Below are 20,545 nucleotides of genomic sequence, written 5' to 3' on the forward strand. Positions count from 1 at the left end.
ACACAAGAAAAAGAGCAAGATAAAGATCTAACTGTATATTTAAATTATTTACCTTTATATTTTGATTTTTCAAGAGCAAAAGTTGGTGGTTTTTTTTTTTTTTTGTTTTAATCTTATCTTTAACTACTTATGTTCATTTACTTTTTGCATTTTCCCCAGCTTGGACAATAAATAGATTGGTCAGTTTTACTTTCAGGTACTCATAGACTAGAACAATGCTGCAACATATGGGGCTTCGTACAGTGTGAAGAAATATTTGTTTTTTGTTAAAAAGAAACAAACCTGTTATTATTTAATTCTAATAATAATGGAAACATTTACATTGTTCTGAGGTTTTGTAGAACTTTAATTTTAGAAACTGGCCAAATTTGGCCTGACAATGCCCTTTTAAGCCAAAAAAGTCAATGGAACTCCCATTAATTTCAGTGGACTTCAGTTCAGGATTTAAATTAGATGACATTGGCATGTGGTTGTCATCATCACTGGTGATTGCTATGTGTTTTGTTTTGTTTTTTAAAATCTCCTTTAAAAGCCTCCCTGGAGTTCAATAATATCAATTTTGATCCTTTTATTTTGGTAAAATCATAAGATTATTTCCAGTTCCGTATTGATATTTTGCCAAATATTTTCCCAGTTGGGTCTGACATGTTAATGATGTTGGGGCCTTGATCCCATTTTTCATTGAGATTTTGTAAGCCTGCACTATAGAATACTATACTTATTGTAGGCCATTCCTTCCCTAATTGTGTATTAGTAAGCTTGCCTATCTGCTGATATACTGGATTGTGTAATAAAGGACTCTGATATTTACACAGCAGATATGTCAGGGTTGCCAGTTTCTTGTCAACTATTAGGAGTTTTACTTCTTAAGATAGTGTTGTCTGTTTAGTAGTCTTTTGAAAGTATAAGGTCAACTGGAATGTATGGATGGGTTAGAAATGAATTGTCTAGCCTGGAATGAGCGATGTTCTTGAGCAGTTTACCCAGGCTGGGGTGAGAACTGGGTTAATGTACACTGGAGTTCTTACTAGAGTTAATATCCAGTGCACTTGATAGCTGGGTTAAGTAGAGGTATGTGTCTGTTCTCTAAATGTCAGCATCCTTTCTACTCTGACATTTTGTGTGGGGATGTGCATGGAAAGCTAAATGATAGAGATATTAATCTGGTAGGTCCTTTTCCTCCAGGCAGCCCTGTCTTCCCCCCTCTCTCCTCCCCAAATCATATGAAGGAGATAGGGCTGTTTCTTTTCCCATAAAAAGAACATAATTATCTTGTTTTAAAACGTGTAGCATTTATCTGCATTGATGACAATCCCAAAATCCAAGTAATTCATAGGATATATGTTCATTATTAGCTATTTTCACCCTACTCAGCAGTGAGAAGAGTAGTTCAGGTCACCTTTGTGCACTTCTGTTTGTATTGTGATGTGATCCAAATTTAAGTGGAACCAGGTTGAAAAGTGGGGCACACATCTTTTATGCCCCCTTCTTTGCCAGTGTGAAACAGTAGATGTTGGGATCGATATTTTGGACCCGCCCAGTAGGTGTGACCATTCCTGTTGATGCAGAATCCTGATACAGACCCACAGAGGAATCAGTGAAATACAGTGGGTGTGGTGTTGAGCAGGCTGGTTTATTTACTATAACACTAATGTCAACCGCATAGCAACTGATACTACATTCTGTTTGCTTGATAGAGATGCCTTTAAGTATTGGGTGCTGCATATTAGCATTGCCAGGTGTTCCAGGGAAACATCCAGAGGACGGGAGAAAAGAGGCAACTCTGTTGCATTCCCCTTTGTAGCTGTACAATTATTATTGCAGTTTGCAGGGGATTTCAGGCACTTCTAACCTATTTTTAAAATGCTGAGTTGTGCAGTGCTGTCTCTGCAGTAGTGTTCTGTGGTCTGCTAAGTGTACTGATAGGCAGAGATGTTTAACAAGAAACTATTTTCAGTGTTCTTGATTCAATACAGTATTTTCTTCTGACATTATCTGCACGTTCTTTGACAATCTCTGTTGAGTTATTAGAATGTCAGTTGGGGGTGAGTTTTTTTTTTTTTTTTTTGGTCTACTTTTGAGTAGATTGAGACAGATCAGTGTTTAATCATGATTAAACACATTGTAATCACTGTGCTTTCTAAATCCCTTTCAGAGCAAAGCAGACTTTTTTTTTTTTTTTTTTTTTTTTGTGAAAGGATGTTAAGCAGAAAAGAGTTGTTCAGTGTTTGAAATACAGCTCATGTTTCCTGTTTGCATGTTTAAGTACAGGCACGTCAGTTCTTGTGTACATGAATACTCCAATATGTACGAGTCTGTGTATGCATCTTTATGTGCGTGTGTGCATATATATATGGTGGGACAAACAGAACCTGGTATAATCCTATCTACTGCCCTCATTGCGATAGCATCTGGCCACCTCACAATTATTAATGAATTTATCCTTCCAGCATCCCAAAGGGGTAGGGAAGAATTATTATCCTAATTTTATAGATGAGGAATGGAGATGCACAGAGGTTAAATGACTTGCAAAAGGTCACCCTAGAAGTCTGGCTAGGTCAGGAATTGAATCCAGGTCTCCTGAGTCCAGTCCAGTGTTTTAACAACAATTTTTTCCCTCATGGACGTAAGTTTTATTGACTCCAGCAGGAGGTGCCCCTGCTTAGACTAGGACTGAATTTAGTCCAGTACGGCATCTTCATGTGCATATTTTTGTGAACTGTTAATGGGAGTCCTGACTAATAAAGGCCACAGGACTGATGCGTTTGTCCCCCAACTCTGTAACTGATAAATAATAATATTTAATTAACACAAATCAAGGGTTGAGCCCTGGGTTAGTTAAGAAGTTGTAAATATTGACTGTGCTTAAAACTTGGCTTTTTTGTTAATCTGTTTTAACATATTTATGCTGTCTAGAGTGATACAGGGAGGCAGCATTGTCTAGTGGTTTAAAAATAGGAGGAGGTGCTAAAAGACCTGGGAGCCTAATTCTGACTCTGGCACTGACTTACAATGTAACCTTTAACAGATCATTTTACCTCTCTGTTTGCTTCCCATTCTGTAATGTAGGGAGAATAATATTTAATGAGCCTATTTCACCAGGATATTGAGGCATAATCACTTAGTGTTGCTGAAAAGCTTTTAGATCATTAGCTGGAGGGCACTATATAATTGAGAAGTATTATTTATTTATACTAGCACATGAATAACCATTGCCCTTTATACCACAGTTAAACGGTATTGAAGAAATGTTTGCTAGATAAAGTTTGCTGCTATTTTGTGTCGAGGACCTGAGGTGGGATTTTTTCTCCCATAGGAGTCAAGGTGACCTCGGATAGTGCATTTCCCACATGTCAAAGGGAGAATGTACACCTCTACCTCGATATAACGCAACCCGATATAACACGAATTCAGATATAACGCGGTAAAGCAGTGCTCCAGGAGGCGGGGGGGGGGTCTGCGCACTCCGGTGGGTCAAAGCAAGTTCGATATAACCCGGTTTCACCTATAATGCAGTAAGATTTTTTGGCTCCTGAGGACAGCATCATGTTGAGATAGAGGTGTACCTTTTAGAATACTACTAAAATTTAGCAAAAATTCTTACACATACTTAAACTTTTTAAAGTTACATAACAATTCCAGACAAGACTGTGTAACAGTGTGCTAGAAAAGACCCAAAGCCTCTACACACGTATTGAATTTATACTTGAATTAGTTTCTCTCATGTAGTAAGATGCTATTCAGTGTGAGTAAAGAAATTATAATCTGACCCTTAAGCATCTGTACTTTCACATCTTACTTTCTCATTGTCAGTTTAGGCCTGGGGAAGAGAACATAAGACATTATGATCTACATTATCAACAAGGCTGCAGACAATTTCCTGAGTTTCATACTTAAACACTTCTTATATAAGTAAAACGCAAGAGCAGTGAGCCAGTGCAGGAGAGAAGTGTAAATCCAAAGTGCTGGAGAATGCTGAAGGCATTTCTGAATGGCGCCATACTTCAGCGGTCTTGCCAGCCTTTGTACTGAGAAAGAGTTTGCTTTGGATAAAACTTGTTGCCAAGTTCTGTTTGCCAGAAGCAATTGTCAAAGGCTCACCCTGCCCAAATTCGACTTATCTATAGGTTTGTTTTGTGAACATCTCTTGCTGAAGGAGATGGAACGGGCAAGGAGAGAATAGGCAGCCTCAGTATTACCCCTACATAAGGTTGAAGGGCAGAAGATGCACAAAGGAATGTTAAGGAATGGAAACACAAAACTAAAATGCTTCTTGCTTAAGATCAGACTGGGCAGAGGGAAAGAAGAAGTGGGTTGTTTTATCCTGTCTGAGTGGGTACAGTGCTTAAACTTCCTGATATATTTTTTTTTAAATTGAGTGAATTTGATGCTCCTTTTAGCACTGTGTGGAAGCAGGCAGATGCCTTACAAGCATCCACACAAAGCTCTTCTCAGCTCGCATACTCGTATTTGGATTCACAAGAGCAGAGAGTAGCTCCCGTTCAGAGTGGGGTAGTGTTTTTGTGAGACATGTAGGATTACAACACTTTAAAACTGAAAGGCCAGGGAAACCTGTCAGAGTGGGTGGTGATGGTGGGTTGTTTACTGCAGTGTTTTGGCGGAGTGGAGGGGATCTGGGTCCAGTCCTTTCCCCTTCCCATCATATTGTTGCTTTCTAAATTCATCCTTAAAGCAGGTGGCAATCTAACTCCTTACCTGCTAATACGTAATTTAGGGTCTGTTCACCAGCACCATGGAGGCTACAGCTGACTGACCATAGCAGAAATGAGGAGCATGCACTGCAGGACTAGAGTAGTACCCTGGTCCTACTGGAATTATTGTACTTGCTTTCTTGTTCTCACCTTGTTCTCCTCTTCCTGCCCTTCTCTATAGGTCCTTATACCATGCTCATCACCATAATATCTGAGCGCCTTCCAGTAGTGCATTAAGCAATGTGACTATACATCTGTCATGTCTTGTTTTTTCCTCTCATCCTCTCCCTAGATGTGCAGTGGATTAAATAATTTGGTAGAGTGCAGTGTTTTGGTTGTGTGGGTGGATTTAGTTCAGGGGAGGGCAAACTACGGCCCATGGGCTGGATACGGCCCATCAGGGCTTTCAATCTGGCCTGCGGGATTGCCAGGCCCATGGCGCAGTGGGGCTAAGGCAGGCTCCCTGCCTGCCCTGGCCCCGCGCTGCTCCCAGAAGCAGCCGGCACCATGTCCCTGTGGCCCCTGGGGGAGCGGGGTGCAGAGGACTCTGTGCGCTGCCCTTGCCTGCAGGCACCACCCCCCTGCAGTTCCCATTGGCCGGGAACGGGGAACTGCGGCCAATGGGAGCTTCAGGGATGGTACCCAAGGGGAGGGCAGCGTGTGGTGGAGCCGCCTGTCCCACCCCACCACCAAGAGCCACTGCCAGACATGCTGGCTACTTCCAGGAGCGGCGCGGGAACAGGGCAGGCAGGGAGCCTGCTTTAGCCCCACTGCGCACTGCTGCCACCCCGGAGCTGCTCGAGGTAGGCACTCCGCATCCCCTCCTGCACCCCAACCCCCTGCCCTGAGCTCCCTACTGCACCCCACACACCTCCTGCACCCCGACCCCCTTCCATGAACTCCCTCCTGCACCCACACCCCTCCTGCACCCCAACCCCTTGCCCTGAGCCCCTTCCTGCACACCGCATCCCCTCCCACACCCCCTCAACTCCCTGCCCCAGCCCTACATTCATGGCCCTGCATACAATTTCCCCACCCAGATATGGCCTTCGGACCAAAAGGTTTGCCTACCCCTGATTTAGTTTGTTAGCTTGTCTTATTTTTATATAAATATACTTATTGCTATGTATATTAGAGAAGAAATCTGCCTTGCACTTGGAGCAGAAATTGAGGTTTGTGATGGTCCTCAGTTCTTCGGAGAATATTCCACAGTCTTGGACCAGCCCCAGAGAAGGTTCTGTCTCATGCACAGACAAGTTTTACTCTTATGGTTGAGAATTCCATTGTGCCAGAGGAGCATAGTTGTCAACCATGATCTTCATCTCAGAGCTTTAGACAATATTTTAGATATCCCGGGCCCAGGTCATGAAACGCTTTGAAGATAATCAATTTCCATTTCCACTATTTTATCTTTTCATCTTGTAGGATCAAAGTATTTTACATACTTAAACTAAAAGGCAAACTTTTTATTAGACTTCACCTACCATAGTAATGCAACCACCCCTTGGGTGAAACATAGCATCTGTCTGATAGCGTGAAAGCCCAGATCCACAAAGGTGTTTATGTTGTTAGCTCTCATTGAATTAGGAGCCTAAATACCTCTAAGGGTCTGGGCCAAAATGAATAATAATTTGTCAAATTGAAATGACTGGGCAAATGTACAGTGGGGACTTAGAATGGAGCTAGTCACATTTTCTCCTTCTCATAACACAAGAACTAGGGGCTATCAAATTAAATTAATAGGCAGCAGGTTTAAAACAAACGAAAAGAAGTATTTTTTCACACAATGCACAGTCAGTCTGTTTAACTCTTTGCCAGAGGATGTTGTGAAGGCCAAGACTTAACAGGGTTCAAAAAAGAACTAGAAAAATTTCCTGGAGGATATGACCATCAGTGGGTATTAGCCAGGATGGGCAGGGATGGTGTCCCTAGCCTCTGTTTGCTAGAAGCTGGAATGGGTGACAGGGGATGGATCACTTGATGATTCCCTGTTCTGTTCATTCCCTCTGTGGCACCTGGCATTGGCCACTGGGCTGGATGGACCTTTGGTCTGACCCAGTATGGCCACTCTTATGTTCTTGGTAATTTGACCAGGGCACAGATTCACAGCAACGCTACTCTTGCATTCAGAATTGGCACCTTTGCGGGCCCTTAGTTCCATGAATCATTGGTCCAATACTCATACAGAAGCGAGAATTCTGTCTTTTGAATCACCAGCACCACTTTGGAATGCTGACAGGATCACAGCGCATCCTCTTACTCTTCTGTCCTTCCTCCACCATTTCTCCCACTGCCATATCTTTTCCCTTCCCTTCCTATTCAGGGTGCAGGGTGCTTTAAAGCTACCTGGGAACCTGCTTCTACCAGGAGACTTTATGGGGCCTGGCCAGCCCAGAATTCAGAGTTGCTGCCTCATGTCTTTCAGGGCTTCTCAGTGGGAGTGGTTATCTCTTTCACCTCCCCTGAGAACAGATGGTATGTAGTTAGCAACAGGGGGAAGCAATGCTGTACATCATGTGTTGGCATCTCTGTGCTCCATTGCAGGGATGTAGGCGGATAAGCTAGTATGGGCAGTTCAGGTAAAGTGACTGACAGTCCCCTGACATTCAATTATAATTGCTCCCTTTAAAAAGCTGTTGCAAATTTACCCTCTCCCACAGCTAGGGTGACCAGATAGCAAGTGTGAAAAATCGGGACGGGGGTAGGGGGTAATAGGAGCCTATATAAGAAAAAGGCCCAAATATCGGGACTGTCCCTATAAAATCGGGACATCTGGTCACCGTACCCACAGCGCAGATGGGATGGTCCAAGAGGCACTGTGCGTTTGGGTGCTCCCCATCGGGTGGTGCAGCTCCATGCCACACCTTTCTCTGACGTTTGTGCTAAGTGCATGACGAAGCCTATTGTGAATGTAGTCTGGATTTGAGCTAAGCGTGCCACAGGTAAAATAAGCCCACAAAATTCCAGGTCAAGGAAGAACAAGAAACAGTGGAGATACACTTGCTGCTGACCGTATAGTTTTTCTTCAGAGGTGGTAGAAATAGTATATGGAGCCCTTATTCTGTCCTTTTTGGCTGACCTTATTGGACAAGATAGTGGCAAAAGAGGTGAAGGCCAATAGCTCTAAGCCTAGTTTTAGATAGTCAGTTGTTGTTTTTTTAATTTACATAGCAGCAGGAGCAGCATAATATCAAGCTAAATCAGCTTTTAGCTGTCTAAATGGATTAGTAATGCATTCACTCTGTATGGGGAGCCAGTGACCAAGGACTGTTCAAACAGCATTTTGTGCGATTAAAGTACAGAAGGTCGGTTCTTAAATGTAATCATTAGGGGGAGGGCAACAGAGGGAGAAGACCGAAAACCCTGCCCTTTTCTTTTCCTCCTCATAAAAATGTACTAGCAACTGTCTTCTGTTCCAGCAAAGAATCATTGTCACATCAGGACTCTGCCTGAGGATTAAAGATGTGAAAAATATATATAATCAGAAAGGAGGGGATAATAATACTGTATGAAATTTGTGAGGAAACTGGTTTTCTTGATCTATAGTGAAGTCTTTTGAAGCTAGTAGATTAGAATATATTCTCCTGATCATAAGAACCCCAAAAGAAATAATGAAATATGATGAAATCTGTTTCCATGACATTATGAAGTATAACACAATGTATTGTAAAATGAGAAATCTATGGAGGAATGCAGAAAAGGGTAAACATTTGTGATGTGGGAGAAAACTGTTTATTTGTATATTTTTCCGTTTTAGAGCAACTTTCCTGAAATTGCTAAAATCAGATCAAAATGGTTTCCCGCTTCCCTCTAAGCTTTTTTCTTCTGTCTTTATTACTGTCACATTTTATGTGGCAGTATTATTTTATCCCAGCCCTGGAAACATGTCCGTACAATTTTAAAAAATCTTTCTTCAGATAAGTTTCTTTTTACAGCTCCTTTTTCCTTTCGGCTTGCTCAGCGCAGTGCTCATGGCAATGGGAAGGTAAATAGATTCAGGGGAGACCAGATCATGGCAAATCGATATAGCTTTATTATTTTTCTCTCACCATTGAACAGGAAATTAGTTCTTCTCTTTTTATTTTGTACTTCAGAGGGAATTTCTCCATTTGGCTTGTAAATTTAGGGCCCAGATTCTGATAATCTGACTGACCTTGAGTAGTCCTATTGATTCCTCGATGATTAAAGTACTACTGGAGGTGAGTAAGGGTATCAGAATCTAGCATTAAGGTCTTGATCCTGCTCCATTGAAGTAAATGGGAGTTTTGCAATTCTTTTCAGTGGCAGCAGGAGCAAGCTATAAGTGCACAAGCTTGAGAGGGTGAGTGTCTTCCACTCCCATTGACTTCAGTTGCTCATCACATTGTAGGAACAAGCCTCAAAGGAATATCCCTGAACATTAAGTTCCCTTTAACATCTATTGCATACCACATGGTTTCATTGAGCAGTTTCAGAATAATAGTGGGAAATGGAGTGTACATATACCTTTGCTAAACATATTTTGCTTTGTAGTAGGTTTGAATTTCTTTATATTTGAAGCTATGTCCAGGTTGGCACATTTGTAATAAGTTTTCTGAATATTCTGATGTGGTTTTATTGCTCTAACAATATCGCTAATAGGATCCCCCAAGCATTCACGTATTCTCTGGAAGAATGTGTACAAAGAAATACAAAGAGCGATATTGTACTATAGTTTCTCTGAAGGCTAAAACGATAGCAGATTAAACTTTCCCTCCCTTTCCAGAAACGACAAACTATTTAATTTTGAAGTCATCATGTTCTTGCTAAAGCCAAGTAAATGAGTGGACTGTTTTGTAACTATGTGGAAAAGGTGACTGAGTTCAAGGATTCATTTCTTATAAGAACTCTTTGATGAAAAGATCTCATTGTGATCTTTTTTCTGCTGTATCTAGATATTTAAGTAATAATATTTATGATTATGCTGATTCTTTTATGCATAAATCAGATCAAAACATTGATTTATTTGAAAGTACTTTAAAAATGACTTGCAATATTTAGTAGCTAACCTTCAAAGCCTCTATGAGCCAACAAAATTGTCTGCATTTATTGGAAACATATATGAAATTATGAACAGTGAAGCCATTTTTATCATGAGTTTTATTAGGTGTTTTTTTCTTATAGTTCCAGCTTCTGGAGTCATGTGATTACATGGGTATCTTAGCTTTCATTTTAAAAAAAAAAAAAAAAGGAAAGTAAGCTTCTAGCCCTCATGGTTGTAGAAGAAAGCTTGAAAAAGTGAGCCCTAAAGTCCCCTAAAGCAGAAGGCAGCACATAAAACAACACATTTTGCTCATGACTTGGGGGGGAAGAGGGGCGTGATTCATGTTTTTTGAATGCTTGGGGTTGGCAATAGTATAAATAAGAGCATGTAAATATGTATGACAACCATGCCTTTCCTTTTCTCCCACACCTCCTATTAAAACTCCAGAATTCTCTGTGATTTTCTGCTGGGGAGAGGAACCTTTTACTGCAGCTCCCCAACAACCGTGGTAGATGGATGGCTTCACTCTGGCAGTAATCTTACATTGTTGTCCTTTTGCAGCTGATTACTGCCCAACCCTTGAATTCTAAAGGAATTTGTTCAGACCTCTTTCCTCATCATACAGCAGGCTCTGCTCCTCATATTGGGCTTCATCCTGCATAATTTAAATCAATGGGAGCTTCACCATGGATTTCAGTGGGTACAGCATCAAGCTAATTCTCATATTCTCCCTGTGCGTGTATATATGTGGCTCTCCCATCAGGGAGCAGAACAGCAGTGTAGATCTCCAGCATGCACACAGGAGAGGAGAATTTGCACCAAATCACAAACTGGTTGAGAAATACTATCCAGTCCATTTTGACAGCAGATAGTTGATAGTTCTGTAGTTCCTTTGGGACTGGCACACAATGCTTACAGGGCATGATTGTATTGTGTTTTCTCTTCATTGCTGCATATCACTGTCCTGCACCAAAGACGATACACTTCTCTGTCTTTTTTTTTTTAAGATCTATAAGAAGATTTTCTTTACATAAATAATAATTTTGTTTAGAATGAAGCTAGGAAAACACAAATGAAAGGTCTGAACTGTTATCCCAAGACTTCTGTGTTTAAAGGACAGGCACAGAACTATTTTTTGTAGACTGTAATCTTTTTTTAATCAAATCTTCAAAGATAAAATGTGTAATTTCCTGTCAGATATTACAAAGGAGGCTTCTGGTAAGTAATTGTGGTGAGTTTTTGCTCTGTGTTCCCATACCAATTAAAACTCACTATTTGGTTTTCCAAAACATCAGCTGAAGGAAGAAAAGCAAATAATTTGGGATTTAAAAAACCCAGATCTTTACATAAGCTGATCAGGGACAAGTACTTTCAGTTCATAAGTGGAAATAGGCTACTGTACAGTAAATAAGGATTGTACAGTAAAATAACAAAGGTGTACTATATGTTGCTTCATCAGTGAACACAGTGATTTTAGAAATCATGCAAGCACCATAAATGAGTATCGCCGCAGCTGCAAGAGTGCTTCACATTCTAATCTGTTCATTTTAACCAGTGCTCAGCACCTAGAAAATCTCTGGAACAACACTGCGATCCACAGAGCTTAAGTTAGTTCCTTAGACTCCAAATACAATGAAAAGGGAGAGAGAGATGCCTAAGAACGTGATCCACAAAAGCCGGCACACTCTGTGGGGAGCTGCCTAAGCTAGCCAGTGGGAGATGCCAACGAGAGGGTTGTGTCTTAAGCCCCACCCTTCTCACAGAGATAATCGCCTGTCTCCGTTAGCAATCCGCAGATGGGAACCCCGCACCTGCAGTCCGGTGGCTGAGGTGCATAAGTTATTTTTTGTGAGAATGAGTTAGGCATCTGCCTAACACCACACCAAATGGCCAGAGGTGCTGACCTTATAACATTTGTCCTAGAGGTTAGAGCACTCACTTGGGATGGGAGAGAGCCATGTTCAATTTTTCCCTCCTCTGGCAGGGAGAAAGGATTTGAGCAGAGGGTTTCTCATCTCTCAGGAGAGCGCTCAAGCCACCAAACTCTGGAATGTTCTGCTGGGGGCTCCCTCAATCTCTGCTCTTGAAGCTGTTCCACTCTGGGTAGATGATGAGAGTCATTGGGCCAGAGAGAAAGAGAGTAAGACTGACACTGCAGTCAGTGGTGAAGGCACCCACCTGGAAGATGGGAGTCCCAGGGTCCAGTCCCCCAACTCCAGTGATTCTTTCATTATTTATCCACAGTGGAGCAGCTTCAGCAGGGAGAGACTGAGGGAGCCCCATGTAAGAACATCTCATAGTTCAGTGGTTGGGGCACTCTCCTGAGAGGTAGGAGACCCCTATTCAAATCCTTACTCCCCACTAGACAGAGCGGGGAATTGAACCTAGGTCTCCCACATCCCAGGTGAGCACTCTAGCCACTGGATTAAAAATTTTAAGGTGGATGCCATCACCTCCTCCTCCTCCTGCCAGATTTTGAATGAGACCCAATCTGGTAGGCTGCCTCTGAGCTCACCTACTTGCACCTGTGGGCAAGAAAGGCAGCCAAACACCTATTTTTCCCCTGGTTCATGGATCACCTGGGGGCTTAGGCAGGAGATATGCTTCTGGACACCTAGAGGGAGGTAGCAGTACACATGCCCAGAAACTTAGGCACCTGGAGAACTGTTACTGTAAAAACCTAGGTCCCAAGTGAGTTTAGGGACTCACAGGGTTAGGCAACATCCAAGTGGGAATTGTGTGACTCAGAGTGCGTCTTGGTCTGGGGGTGAGGCGCTTATGTACCTTTGTGGACCTGCGCCTCAGGACCTGATTTTAGGCCCTGGCTTCCACTTCTCCCCAAACACATGCATGCTCACTTGAACAATTCAAATAGCTGTGTACATGCTAATGTTACAATTTGCATCCAGGACAAGTGGGTTTTGCAGATGCAAATTCTTAACACTTCTGTGGTCACAGTTGTTAAAGTGCACTCGCAGGTATTCATAGATGCAAAGTGAGGATGGGTGTGTGGAGTGGGTGAAATCTGGAAATTCAGAAAATCTGGAAAGACAAGACTGGTTAAAGGTCCAGCTGAACGTCTAGTGCTGAACTGCTCTGTCTCAGTTCCACAGTCTGTAAAAGGGTTCTTTGGTGCATGAATTAGTCAATGTTTATGAATTACTTTGAAGATGAAAAGAGCCATTTAAGGGCTAAGTATTATTAGTTATTTAATACTAGTATTAGAAGAAAGAAATAAAGAAGCCGACATAGGAAGCCTATCCAAAGCTACAGACCCAATTCAAACTGAAGAGCAGAGAATAGGAGGGTCAAACTGACATGGCAAAACAGGTAGAAAGGCAAAATGAGGCAGAGTCAAAGTTCACATAAGGGTTTGGTTTGGTTTTGGTGGTGGTCTCGCTTTCATCGTATTTGTTCTTTAAACTTCCTTTCATTCTTGCATTTTTCTCTGAACTTGTATAATTCTCAGCTCCTATAACCCACAAGGCTGTTGGTATCTCGCTTTAATCTCGTTATACAACTAAATCAAGAGTGAAAGGTAGAAAGCTTTTTTCCAAAACATACCCATTCATGTGTCTGTGATTGGAAACTGATTTCATGCGGTTTTCTGCTCTCTTTTGTAAATAGCTAATAATTAGTTGTTCATCAGGCCCAAAGAATGTCTCCAAGTTTTATCATCCTTTATGCAATATCAATATTTAAATGAGTGAAAAACCATTAAATGACTGTTAATAAAGTCTCCCTGAAAAGGACTAATTGAGTAGCCATCTACAAAACACATGTTTGTATGGTTCCCAACAATGCAGTATGTGAGTACCTCCCAAACACTAATGTATTTATCCACTCAAACACTGTGGTATTAATCCCATTGTAGAAGAGGGGAAATTGATATGGATAGGGAGAAAGTAACTTGCCCAGGTTCCACTATGTCAGAGAGAAATTTCATCTAGATGTGTTGCCCCATTAGTGCTTTAGCCATGAGGCCCATTTCTTTCATCTAGCAGGTGTATGGTTTGGTTGTAGAATAAGCAAGATGACATTAAAAGGTGTGATGCTTCTGTGCCCGCATCTTGTACAGTGTCTTGTGCCTAGGCAAAATGGATGTAAAATGCTATCAGTCTGCATAAGGGAATGGTCAGTTCTGATTTTACATCCACTTTATACTTACTTTGCACTAGTGCAAATGACTGCACAAGGTACAGGACAATGGAGAATCACTGAGGCCCATGTTTGGCCATTTATCTAGCCGACCAGTTGGACAGAAAAGCAATAGAAAACCCTTTTCTCCTCATCACAAAAGTTTTCTACCAGCCTCATGTTCTATTCCCCTGGAGAATCAATGACAAATCAGGACACTCATAACTGAAAGTGTGAAAAAATATATTCAAGAAAGGGAGAACCTTAAACCACCTTCTCTCCTCCCAGTTGTCTAGGTCATATGCTCAGTTGTGGAACACTAGCCCTAGCTGTATCCTTCACATCATTCTTTTTTCTTGGACTCCAAGGTAGCTCAGATGAGAACTACAGGTGTCTTGCTCTGATTAGGTATTCTTGTTGGGAGCAGATTTAAACTCCACTCCTGAATGAGAACAGTTGAGAAGCGAATAGGACTTGAACACAAAGTTTAAGCTGGAGCCACTATCAAGTTAAATTTGATAGTGGCTCCAGGGGCAACAGGAAATGTAGCAACAGAAGGAGAGGCAGGGAAGGGGAAATGGAGGAAGAAACACGGGGAAGGATAAATTAGAGACTGGATTAGGAGAGAGTTATCTCTGGGTGACCTTATGAAACTATGTTCATCCTTCCTTTTTGTTGTATCTTCTAAATCTTTAAGCCTATATGAAATAAAAATCTCGTGTTTCAGAGTGGAAGCTGATTGCCAGAAGCATCAGGAAGAGAATTATTTTCTGTAGACAGAATTGCACAATTAACAAAGCATATTTTAGGTCTCTCTTGTTTACCTTCCTCTGAAGCATGCAGCACAGTACTGGCTGCTGCAGGAGGCAGGATATCGAATTTGATGGTTTGTTTGTGCATAGCACATCTTATGCCCCTGCCTAACATGGTAAAACATTTCATTGATTGGTCAAGCTCTCCTTTTCAGATACCACAACCAAAACAAGCCTTCACAGCCCTTGGACTTCATGGACTTTAATGTCTCTCCCCACATCTCTCAACCCCCCTCTGCTAATGTTGTTGTTCTTAAAATATCTGAAATCACTGGCAATTGATGATATAGGTTTAATATGTATTTCCTGTGCCCCTCCTTCTAAATGTATTGATTTGATACCATTTAACAATTATCTCTATACTTAAGAGAACACATCTCTAGGGATTGGCCACCTATTTCCCCCTCACTGCCCTGCTTTCCTCCCCCCCCCCAAAAAAAAACTATTAAAATTATTATCCATCAAGCAACTTTTAAAAAAATCTATAGAAAAATGCATATGCAAAGGCATTTTAAAAAAAGAATATTTATTCCCTACCATTCTCTCACTCCTTTTTTTTTTTTTTTTTAAGTGAAAGCAAGGTCAGCATTGCTTTAGTAAAGTATGTTGCTGTTTACATTTACTGTAGTGCCCTTTGGTTCAAAAGCCTCTATGGGAATTTAACAAACTGGACAGCTAATTGCTTTGAGCACCTTTTTAAAGTTCACACTGATTACGACATGGAATTGTGTTGTGCTGTGTTAATAGGCTTGCAGCAGAAGTCTCTTGAGATATTTTTTTTTCTCCTTTTCCGCCTGTGTTATGCTTTTGTGTCTGAAATTTAAGGATCCTTCCAAAGTGGAAGCACGTGCTAACAACAAATAACCTATCCGCACACTACTTTATAAAAACCCCAAGCTTTGTTTTCTTGGGTCATTTGTGGTTCCCATATGGCTTGGTTTATCTTGGGTAGCACACTCTTTTCTGAGACAAAAGGTCTTTCTTTGCCTCAAACAAGCGCTGGGCTCAGACTCGTTCCCAGTGCTGATACTGCAGAGCAATTTTAGGCAGGTTGTATGGCATTAGAGATTTATCTTTGGAGAAGATAAACCGAAGTCCCTCTCTGTCTGTTTCTGGTAAGAATGGAAGTTAACCCTGGCATCCTGTGAGACAGGTTCTGAGGTCTGTTTATGAGTCACCAAAGCTTGCATAACTGTGCTGTATTAATAAACACAATTACCGCGTTAAGAACAGGAGTACTTGTGGCACCTTAGAGACTAACAAATTTATTAGAGCATAAGCTTTCGTGGGCTACAGCCCACTTCTTCGGATGCATATAGAGTGGAACATATATTGAGGAGATATATATACACACATACAGAGAGCATGAACAGATGGGAGTTGTCTTACCAACTCTGAGAGGCCAATTAAGTAAGAGAAAAAAACTTTTGAAGTGATAATCAAGATAGCTCAGTACAGACAGTTTGATAAGAAGTGTGAGAATACTTACAAGGGGAGATAGATTCAGTGTTTGTAATGGCTCAGCCATTCCCAGTCCTTATTCAATCCTGAGTTGATTGTATCTAGTTTGCATATCAATTCCAGCTCAGCAGTCTCTCGTTGGAGTCTGTTTTTGAAGTTTTTCTGTTGTAAGATAGCCACCCGCAGGCCTGTCATTGAATGGCCAGACAGGTTAAAGTGTTCTCCCACTGGTTTTTGAGTATTATGATTCCTGATGTCAGATTTGTGTCCATTAATTGGTAGATGTGATATATGCCTGAGGGGCTCGTTCACCTGCACATCTACCAATGTGATATATGCCATCATGTGCCAGCAATGCCCCTCTGCCATGTACATTGGCCAAACCGGACAGTCTCTACGCAAAAGAATTAATGGACACAAATCTAACATCAGGAATCATAATACTCAAAAACCAGTGGGAGAACACTTTTTAACTGAGCTATCTTGATTATCACTTCAAAAGTTTTTTTCTCTTACTTAATTGGCCTCTCAGAGTTGGTAAGACAACTCCCACCTGTTCATGCTCTCTGTATGTGTGTATATATATCTCCTCAATATATGTTCCACTCTATATGCATCCGAAGAAGTGGGCTGTAGCCCACGAAAGCTTATGCTCTAATAAATTTGTTAGTCTCTAAGGTGCCACAAGTACTCCTGTTCTTTTTGCGGATACAGACTAACACGGCTGCTACTCTGAAACCTGAATTACCGCGTTGTCACTGTTAGCTCTTTATACGGATCGGTTATTCTTGTTGGTCAACGGGAACAAAAATTGATGATTTGCATCCTCAGTAATGACAGGTTAGGTTAAATATTAGGAAAACTTGCAAAGGAGCAAACTGCCAAGGATAGTTGTACAATCGCTATTATTGGGTACATTCAAGGTTATGCTCAATATGCATCCATGGGTTCAGAAAATAAAACACATCCTAGTATTGTGTGGTGGATGGCGTATACCATTGCTGAACTCCTTGACTTCCCTTCCAAACTTAATAAACCTGGTTTACTACAAGCTTTGGGAAATCTGGATTCTGAAAGGTGCTAAAGAAAGAAAACAAATTCTGTTCTATTGCTCTCGTTATAAGGAATTTATTTTTATGAGGGTTTTGCAAAGCCCAAGGCATCCTTTTGATCAAGAGTTTTGTATTAATGTTTCTTGCCCATCTAAAGGACTCTAAAAATGGATTTATCACAGATCTAATTTAAATTAGAGAATGAATAAGGGATGCGGGTTTTTTTCATGTAGACCAAGCACTTATCTGTATATTTGTATTGTAAAAAGTGAAGCCTGATGTACTTTGATATTGGATTTTGTGGGCAGGACAGCGTGAATTGAGAAATGCCCTTCTCACTTGAGCACAAAGATGACCTAAAGCAAGCAAGCTGAGAGAATTTCAAAGTTTGTGTGCCTTCTCCACTGGAAAAGGGGCACAAGTCAAGATCAGCTGATTCAGAGCAAGTTGTCAAATCCCTCTGATTACATCCCAAATGTATTGGTCCTTTTGAGGAAGAACTGTGTGATCTTTTGCTCCATCCACTTTGTTTGAGCACAATTAAATCATAGCCTTGTCAGATCAATTTGCTGGAACCAAAATCTTCGTACGAGTGGAATACAGTTGCTCTTTTCTATAATGGATATTTTATTTTTTATTTCATATTGTCAGATTCTGACCTGCTGTTCCAGACCCTTGCAGCATAAAGATAGGTGAATTCCTTGTTTAGGTTTATAATAGAACTCTTATCTCCAACAGTGTTTTTGTTTTATGATTTAAATTACACCTCTACCCCGATATAACGCTGTCCTCGGGAGCCAAAAAATCTTATTGCGTTATATCGAACTTGCTTTGATCCGCCGGAGTGCGCAGCCCCTCCCCCCCCCCGAGCACTGCTTTACCGCGTTATATCCGAATTCATGTTATATCGGGTAGAGGTGTATTAAAATATTTAAAAACTCATTTAGACAAATTCATCCTTGGTGCAAACCCAATGGAGTTACACCATGAATGCTTATTTATTGTTGTATTTAATTGTGTTTATTATGGTAGTTCTTAGGGACCAACCAAGAATGGGGCCCCATTTTGTTAGGCACTGCATATACTTTATTGTTTCATTGATTAGCACAAGCGTGTAGTGTAGTGTGTAGCACAAGTGTGATTAGGGTAGTGCTGCTTCAAGTTATAATAAAGTAACGCTAATAACATAATACATTTATACAGCACCTTTTCATGAAAAGCCCTAGAGCTCTTTACATTTCAGCACAATTACAAAGATATATCAAACACTTCAACTCTTGATTTAGAAACTAAAACTGACTCAGCCTTCTGCATATAAAAAGGTTGTTGGATTGCATAGTCCTGGGGCATAGACACTAAAAGCTTGAGTGTCAAATGTGCCTAAATTATATACAAGGCAATCCATCAAATCTGCAGGTTCTGACCTTATTTTAAAAAAAAGAAAAATAAATAGGTGTGAGAACGTCAGAAAATAGTAAGTTGGGAAGATATTCAGCCTCAGTGTTGTTATTCCAAACCACAGCCCCAACCCAGCCCTGAATTCCATGCAAGTGACCTGTACTCCCCCACAGAAGTCCATTGAAGCTGGTAAAACTCTGCATGGCCAACGTTGTCTGTCTGCATTGCTCAGTTTGCAGGATTGGAGCTCTTTGTTGCTTTTAACTTAGCTCTTTGTTTTGGTGTGACATTCAGGATGCAAGATTTCACCCAAAGAGAACTCTTTTCTCAAGGGAAACATTGGTGTTTTTGCAGAACAATACACCAGAAGAATGCAGAGGGGCTGGAATAGGACATGGATCTGGCCCTGTGATTATGGCCTAGATAGAGTTATAATCATTGGAAGCAGGCAGAAAAGGAATTCTTGTCAAATATAACAAGCTTGGCTATTACTTTTTACTGAGAATGATGATTAGAGACTTTCAAATATTCTAACTCCTTATAGTTACACTAAAAGGACCGGTGCTTTGAATAAGTTAACTTGAGGGTCAAATGTTTTAAATAAGAAATTATAATTATAGCATCTGCAAAGTTCTGAAAATGTCAAAGTGAGTGGAAGTTAGTGCAGAATTTGGCTTGGTGTTCCTTTTATGCAAACTGTCGCAGAGGTTAACATTTCAGAGTTTCTATGTGCTAGTGACGTGCACTTGTTCTCTCTGTGTTCACAAGCCTTCCTTTCCACGGCTTGTTCAAGCTGTTGCTGTATCAAAACCCAGGGGCCAAATCCAGCGCTGGTATAAATTGACATCACTCCATTTAAGTCAAGGGAGATGTGTCGTTTTACACCAGCTGAGGAGCTGGCCCCACATCCGTAGGTGGCGTGTGTTTAATATTTCACTAGAGGTTATTATTTGTCATCTCCACTATGTCTATTATTAATACTGCTTTACAAGGCTGCTTTACTCTTGTTTGAGGGAAAAAAACTCTCTACAAAGCCTTTTCTTTTCCTTTGCAGTTTTGTATGGAGTTGAACCAGCCGACTCTGCCAAACATCCGCAAATGGAAGGGCCCTAGAGGATGCTGGAAGGGTGTTGTTTCCGAGAAACCTTCAGGCGAGCTACATAAGGTACATTAATCCCTAAAGCTTGACCTTTTACTTCATTTTATTTTGCGCAAGCCAAGGACATATTTTTAATTTGGGCCAGAGCATTCTGCAATTTTTTTGCGGAGGAGATGGGGGGGCAAGGTTTGCAATTCTCTTCTATTTTGAGCTGACTCTTCTTGTGGTATTTGACTTTACTTTTGTTGTTGATTTTTTTCAAAGAGTGGTTTTTCTTTCTGTGTAGCCAGGAATCAAGGAAAAAATATATATTTAAAAAAGAAGAGTGTGTGGCTAAGACCACACAATAGGATAAGAAGATAGTCTTGCATTCTGCCTGCTGAAATACTGAAGTACTTCCCAAGTACTTTTCTGCTAGTTAGCTAACCTTGTTCCATGATAAAATGTTGGCTGGAAGTTGGCAATGTGTCCAGTTTTCTTAGTTTGCAAATTAAGACCTCACAGGGAATCTGTGCAGTGCTCTTTTGTCATCTGGAAAAGTAGCTTACGTTCTATGTTCCATAAACTGTACCTTGCATATATTTAAATTACACTGTGGGCACTGTTAAAAAATAAACACAGTACTGCAGTGTTACTTTTACTGCAGCACTTCCTATATTTAGAGTGTATATTGCAGCAAAGTATTTATCCTGTAATGTAATAACAGTTATTTATTGGCACCTACCGCTGTTGACAATATACAAAATATATTTACACTGAGCTAGATTCTGCCAGCTCTTTGAGTAGCTGTCTCATTTATTCCAGCGAGACTACCTGAGGAGTAAAGTACTCTTCAGCATGCCAGGATCTGGTCTGTTATTAAATATGGTAAT

The 20,545-nt window shown here is 40.9% G+C and overlaps 1 protein-coding gene across 1 annotated transcript in view; it reads left to right on the forward strand.

Moving 5' to 3' along the window:
- LOC112117183 (endonuclease/exonuclease/phosphatase family domain-containing protein 1) overlaps positions 1 to 20,545 on the forward strand; it is an 88,157-nt gene that overhangs the window by 53,318 nt on the left and 14,294 nt on the right. Inside the window, exon 3 of the mRNA XM_024215084.2 lies at positions 19,629 to 19,739. Coding sequence (XP_024070852.1) covers positions 19,629 to 19,739 — 111 coding nt within the window. The remainder of the gene's footprint in view (positions 1 to 19,628; positions 19,740 to 20,545) is intronic.

Source organism: Terrapene carolina, unplaced genomic scaffold, assembly GCF_002925995.2.
Source record: "Terrapene carolina triunguis isolate 2854851 unplaced genomic scaffold, T_m_triunguis-2.0 Scaffold33715, whole genome shotgun sequence".
NCBI lineage: Eukaryota > Metazoa > Chordata > Testudines > Emydidae > Terrapene > Terrapene triunguis.